The sequence below is a fragment of the Sinocyclocheilus grahami genome, unplaced genomic scaffold, assembly GCF_001515645.1.
Source record: "Sinocyclocheilus grahami isolate Dianchi unplaced genomic scaffold, SAMN03320097.WGS_v1.1 scaffold171.1, whole genome shotgun sequence".
NCBI classification, from domain to species: domain Eukaryota; kingdom Metazoa; phylum Chordata; class Actinopteri; order Cypriniformes; family Cyprinidae; genus Sinocyclocheilus; species Sinocyclocheilus grahami.
In genome coordinates this window covers 1,282,705-1,289,741 of record NW_015505350.1, presented here as the reverse complement: position 1 = coordinate 1,289,741, position 7,037 = coordinate 1,282,705, and the positions used below count along the sequence as shown (strand labels likewise).

Genomic DNA, 7,037 nt, shown 5'->3' with positions numbered 1-7,037 from the left:
GGGCTACCAATATGGAATGAAGTAAGCGTTTTAGACAGTGCATTAAAACATTGAGTCCATTATTTTTAATTTTTAACATATAATGTGCAAAGACACTAAAGGACAATATCTAGAGCTTAGCCAACTAAAATTGTGATCTGAAAAATCTAGACCGGATGATCTCATGAAACCTGCCAAGAACACGCCATACGCTACCATTCAGAAGTTTGGGGTCGGTAAGATTTTTTTTTTTTAAGTTTTAAAAAGAAATCTCTACCTAGATTGAATGTATTTGATCAAATTACAGTAAAAACACTGATATTGTGAAATATGATTACAATATATATTATTACTATCATTACGCCATTCTTCAGTGTCACATTATGCTTTAGAAACTATTTTAAGATGCTGATTTGGTGCTCAAGAAATACTTCTTAATTATTGTTAATGAAAACAGTTGCTTAATATTTTGTGGAACGTGTGATACTTTTTTATCATCGAAAAAAGTTCATAAGAACAGCATTTATTTGAAATAGAAATCATTTATAACATAATAAATGTCTGTCATTAATTATTTTGTTATTAATTGAATGCATCCTTGCAGAATATAATTATTTCTTTAAAGAAAATCATACTGACCCCAAACTTTTGAATGGTAGTGCATTTCACCTCAAAATAAAAAAATAAAAATAAAAATAAAAAGCTTATTTTATGAACAATTAAATTTTTTGCAGTTATTTAATTAAGGAAATGTTTTCTTTCCGTTATTATTGTAATGCAAAAAAAAAAACATACTGCAAAGTGTGTATACATTACGGGAGTATACTGTATGTTGTACAGTGAAAATAATAAAAATCTTAAAAAATATAATTGTGACTGGGCAGTATTATTTTGCAGTACTGGGAGTCTAATGAGAATCATCCTTGAAATAAACTATATTAAAACATCCAAACTAATATATCGACCCGGTTAAAGTGATATTTTTGGGTTAAATATGACCCAAACATGTGCTCCATGAGATTCCCCAGTGCTATGTAATGTATGACGACAGGATGCAAATGGCAGAGGCACATTGGGTTTTTGCTATGACTTCTCAAAATGACATGGCCTTCATTGAGTATTAACAACCAAACTACCATGCAAGCAGTAAGGGGAGTTTATATTCTTATAAACTGAATACCTGACAAATGGTGGTTTTACTTCACATCTTCCTGTCACAGATTATTTAAGGGAGCTGGCTGTCTGTTTGCATTATTGACTTCTCCGTTTAAAAAAAAAAAACGCATGCATAAGCAACCTCAAACAATCTCGCAAGCAATCAAGAAGTGCATTTTGTGCGAATAATAAATGTGCACACAAACACACCAATTTTGTGGCAATGAGTCTTAAAGGAGCAGTTCATCCTAAAATAATAACTCTGTCATTATTTACTCACCCTAATGTCATTTCAAACCCGTAAGCCTCATATGGCTTCAGAAGACTTGGAATATAATGCACAAGTCATATGGACTGCTTTGGTCACTGCATACTTTCGGTTGGAAAAGAGCTTCATGAACATTCCTCAAAACATCTTCTTTTGAGTTCCACAGAAAAAGTCAGTCATATGGGTTTGGAACAACATGAGGGTACGTAAATGATGACGGAATGCTTATTTTTGGATGAACTAGTCCTTCAAGTGAGTAAGATTGCTGATGAAGATCTGCATTCTCATTTCTTTTTCAAATCTCTAATATGACAAATACATTGGCTCTCAAGTCAGCAGGGAAATCCCAACTTTTGCATTGTACATGAGTGTAGAAAATCTCATTGTCTGACCTATCAGCAAGCATTTTTGTATAACAAGGCCCTTTTATCTGGCCAAAAGCATCTCGGAGCTTCAGACCCACCTTTAAAAGCAGCATCATCTTGATATTGTGTTTTTTTCAGAATGTTTTAAAATACCCAGGGATTTAAGAATGGTAAAAGAACTAGACTTCGACAACAGTGGAAAACAGTAACCACTGCAACTACACAGTGGTTACCAACAATACAACCACTTTGTATGCAATCCATGTTGCCCCCCTCAGCCAGACAGAGTGGCCAAGTCTACTAGTTCATGCTGCAGCAGCTCAAGTAATTGATGTTTTTCCCTTCTCCAGGCATGGCAGTGGAGTCGTTGTTGTCCAACGTGTTTTGCTTGGCCTCGCGGATCAGTTTGCAGGCCAGATCCAGAAAGAGCTTCTCCACGTTGTCCGATTCTTTGGCAGAGGTCTCCAGATAAAGCATGCTCTGCGCCTCCGCAAACTCCTCTGCTCGCTGCCGATGGACTTCTCGCTTATCGGCCAGGTCTATCTTATTCCCTGCAAGCAACAACAGCAGTGAACAGAGCTCAAATGCTCTGGTTACAAGGACATTAAGTATCTGGTGACAGATAGACAGTCTAACGTAAGCCAGTCAGTTTGTTCAGTGACAAACAGATCCTAAAACATATTAAACTAATGTTGACAGACAATTTCCTGCATTGGTTAACAGAGCGCATTGTGACCAACCGATGGATGGATGGATGGATGGATGCTGACCTGAATAAGATATTTCACATAAAAGATGTTTGCATATAGTCCACAAGAGAAAATAATAGTTGAATTTATCATTTCAGGGGGTGAAAACTTTTGAAAAGAATGAAGATGTGTAGATTTTTCTTATTTTGCCTAAATATCATATTTTTTCATACATACTGTGATGACGTGTCCGGCCAGAGCGACGAGACAAATACATTAAAACCCATTATAAATGAGGCATTTGTTGCATCCAGTGGGGACATATTTACATATTATAATGACTTATACTGTCTTTTTACATCGTGCCGCGTAAACATAAAACCATGTCTAAATTTGTGATCGGAGAAATGACAAACAACAAGTAGTTTGTGTATTGAAGATAACAGTTACAGCCACATTAAGGTGACAGATGACACTCCACTCAAACCATTTATTTTGTAAACAGCAAAACGACCCAAGACGTGCGATAAGGCCGCTCAGGTTTGGCGTTTTACAAGCGCTGTCTCCCTCAGTCATTGTTGGGCTGGTCATCAATCCAAAACATTTTACACTCAATGACAAGCAACAGCTGTTTGTTAGGCGTACCGACAAACAGCAGCGGAAGTAGCTCTGCAGAGTGCTGGTGAAATCCATGGGGCTGGATTTCTGAATCTGTGAAATATATTAGAATTTATATTATGAAATGTTGTTACAGTACACATCCATATCAGTTATTAATGTATACATTTATAGTTCAATATTAACTGGATCAATAAAGATCCCATTTTATCAAGTAAATAATTTATTAAGAGAACTTACTGGTATATGAGCAGATGAAAGATCTCGATGCATCTCTGTGGTGATCTTCTGACCAATGAGGAGAAGATCGGTCACACTCTGACGAATCCCATTCTGCAAAGAAGCCACCACAGACCTCTAAAGACAAAGAGAATGGTGTTGTATTTTTTTATTCTGACTGGTTTTAAATGTCAGATCTACTATTGGGCTGTAAACGGCAGCTATTGCACAAGAAATGTACCCATGTTGTCTATGATTTCTGAACCATGTTCATTCAAAAGAAGATCAGTCCCATTCACTGCCGCCAGAAAACCGATGGTTTTGAGAGCCGCGTTCATACACTCTGCAAGCCTCCTCTGGGCCTCTGTTACCATGGAGGAGATCTCAGAGTCACAGCCCTGAAAGTCCAACACTCCTATAAGGCTTTTACCGAAAATTAGTAAAAAGTTGATACTTAGCACAACAAAATTCTTTAAAACGACTTCTGTTTTTTAAATGTATTCTATCATTGCATTTGTAAATGCATTTTACTATTAGATACTTCCGTAGAGGCAATTTAAGCCAATATATAATCAGGTGAGAAATCTAATAAATTGATTATCAGATGTTTAAATGATGATAAATTTACAAGAAGATATTATTTAATTAAAGGGGTGGTTCACTGGTTTTATTCTAGGCTTGATTGTGTTTATGGGGTGCAGTCTAACATGTGTTAATGCTTAGTTTTAAAAAAAAAAGCATTATTTTTCACATAATTTATCTTTATTCCACTCCGCTCTGTCCCTTCTCTGAAAAACGCGCTGATCATTTCCTGATTTTATGAAGCCCCATCCTCAGAAATAGGCGATGGGCTCTGATTGGTTAGCTAGCCCAGTGTGTTGTGATTGGCTAAACCGCCTCTAGTGCCCACCCCTCACCTCAGCGGCATGTGCTCCGGTTGTATTATAATTAATTTATAATACATACGTTAATACTTAAGGAAACATGACCTTCACCGATAGAGGACAATATGTCATTGATTTTGACATTTATATCATCACTCTATATACTGTAGCAAAACAAAAAAAAAAGAACAGCTAAAAGACATATGATTTGTTTTATAATTTTTAAATGGTTCAATTAGAACTCGAATACTCACCTACTAAGATTGTCACTACTTGGTTGTTGGCATACTGCTCGATCTCCCTCAGCCACTCAGGAAGGCACCGGAAGGAATCTTCACAGGTGATGTCGTAGGAGCTTTTAATATACAGTTTTATCCTGATTAAGGAGAGAGAGAGAGAGAGAGAGAGAGAGAGAGAGAGAGATGCAGAGCGTGTGCAAAGCAGGGGGACGCGAGGAACAGTATTAAGAACCGCTGCTTTAGAACACTAATTTTGAAACTTGTGAATCCAATCGAATCGTTAGAAGACTAAGCAATAACCACTATATTCCAATAAAATTCCCTAACAGTTACCTCAAAATTCTACAAGGCTTACCCACCTTCACTTTCACTCCTTTTATTTCCACTGTTTTGATCATGAAATCAACTCCAATGGTGGCACCTTGTCCAGGAGGGAAGAGCCCCTAGAAATGCATTTATTATGAAACGATTATTATGAAATTAGGGACTGCAAATTGTGTAAAAACACTTACACACTGCAAACCTCTAGTGTTGTTTTGTTATAGCCAAGATAATGCTATGAGTTATTCCACACACCTGAGTGAAGCGTCGGACGAGGCAGGTTTTGCCCACTCCTGCATTTCCAATCAGCACAATTTTGAATAAGTAATCATAATCCTCCATGCTCATGCTCAGCTGAGGGAACATGAATGAAGAGAGAGAGATGTGGGTGTTAAGAACTGCAATGCAATCTATACATGGCTAAGCAACAACCCTCTGATAAAACACTGTTTGACGTAAAAGAGCCGCAGCAGCCCTTACAGAACAAACATTTCAATGACACCAGTGATGTATTACTGAGAACAAACGAGGGAATGAACTATGCCTGATGTCTCTAGGGACCGTTTTTTTGCTGTCCATTCTTTAATTTATTCGATCAACAGTGCCTCTGTATTTCACTACACACATTAGCAGTGTTTGTTTCTGAAGTGTTGCTATAGGAGAAGCTGCTATGCATGTGCTCAAACGCTGCTGTTGCCAAGGCCTATGGCAGGATGCTGAGAGGACCGCAATAAAGACACAAGGAATAAAGAACAACTCCCAGAGGCCTGTCAACACACATGCATACACGCAAACATACTTTCAACAGCTAATTAAGAACTGTGGTGGATGCAAGCATAAGGAATTTTAAAGAAATACAATTGGAAATGTGTACGGTGAGCATAAACAGGCCCCGTTTAAAAAATCATTTTAATTCAATAAAAAGTGAACTTAATTAGCTGCATGAATAAACATTCGAACATTACACAACCGTGTCATCTCCACTGCAAAAACTGATCTCACATTCATTTTGTATTAAATTAATATAAAACATATATATATTAATTGTATTATTATTACCATTATTATTATTGTTATGAACTAATACAACTGAAAACTGTAAGTTGAGCATAAACAATACATTTTTGATTAAAGAAATAACTTCATCACCACTGCAAAAATACTTTATCTCCACATTAATTTGGTAATTATTACAAAATTATGCGTTTGTGCTCAGCCACAATTATATTTTTGCACACGATTTATGGTATGTTCAGCAAGAGCATTAACACAACTTTTTACTCTCATAGAATAAATAACAACCTTCTAAACTGGATTTCATTTTCATCCAGAAATCAACACGTTGACAAAAATGAAATGTAACTTCATTATTTCTTAAATTACATACATTATGACTGTAATTTGTACTTTACAGAACAAAATAAGGATATTAAATAACAGAACAGAAAAGATATACTTTATTGATCCCTATTGTGTATGGATGGGAAAAAAAAGAAAAACTGACATGCAATATCTCTAAGCAGAAAACTGAAATCTGATATGCAATATCACTGAGCACAGCAAAAGACATAGATGTGGCCTAATACACTTCCTTTATATTTAGACCCTTTAGAAATAGTGAAAATTGCACATTTTATTTTATGATGAAATAAAACCAGCAGGCACAATGTTCTCCATGCGCTAGCAGGATGCTCTACACATTAAAGGTCACATTAAATCATCTTTACACTTACCAAACACTGGGGATTCACCCCACTGCTTCTATTATTCCGAATGCATTCAGGCTTTTCTTCAGGCTTTTAATCTAAACGATGATAGCAATCGTGCAGCGCCAACAGCAACCTCGGCAGATTTTCGGCTCCAGTGTTTCCTCGGGTTTTTTGACAATGACGTCATGCTGCTTCCCCAGTGGAAGCCGAGTCCGGAAAACATCGCAGCTGCATTCTGGGATTTGTAGTTCAACGTTCGCCAGTGGGAATGGCAAAACAGAAAAGCAGGAAAAAATAAGTCATAATAAGTTAGATATCAGAGTCAGAGTTTAAATATCTCCGTTTGTACTTCAAAATATAGTTGCAAATTACCCAAAAAATATATTTGCTAAAATAATTAGGTGCTAGTATAGTTATAAATAAATATATTTAAATTAAATAAATACATTTTCAACCAATAAATGTTTTTTTGTTGTCTAGGTGTGAAAATATAACACAGTTGACAAAAAAAATCAGCAAAGAACAAACTTTACAGTGTTTTAAAAATACATCAAATACATTACAATATATAAAATAATGACACATTATATA

The 7,037-nt window shown here is 36.1% G+C and overlaps 1 protein-coding gene across 1 annotated transcript; it reads right to left on the bottom strand.

The window, feature by feature from the left end:
• Nucleotides 1–773: 773 nt before the first annotated feature.
• On the bottom strand, nucleotides 774–6,606 carry rab30 (RAB30, member RAS oncogene family). Its single transcript, XM_016283227.1, has 5 exons — nucleotides 6,471–6,606; nucleotides 4,993–5,091; nucleotides 4,772–4,859; nucleotides 4,432–4,650; nucleotides 774–2,318 (listed from the first exon to the last, which is right to left on the bottom strand). Exons 2-5 carry the CDS (start codon nucleotides 5,083–5,085, stop codon nucleotides 2,068–2,070), a joined length of 651 nt encoding a protein of 216 aa, XP_016138713.1. The 5' UTR covers nucleotides 5,086–5,091; nucleotides 6,471–6,606; the 3' UTR covers nucleotides 774–2,067.
• Nucleotides 6,607–7,037: the final 431 nt, after the last annotated feature.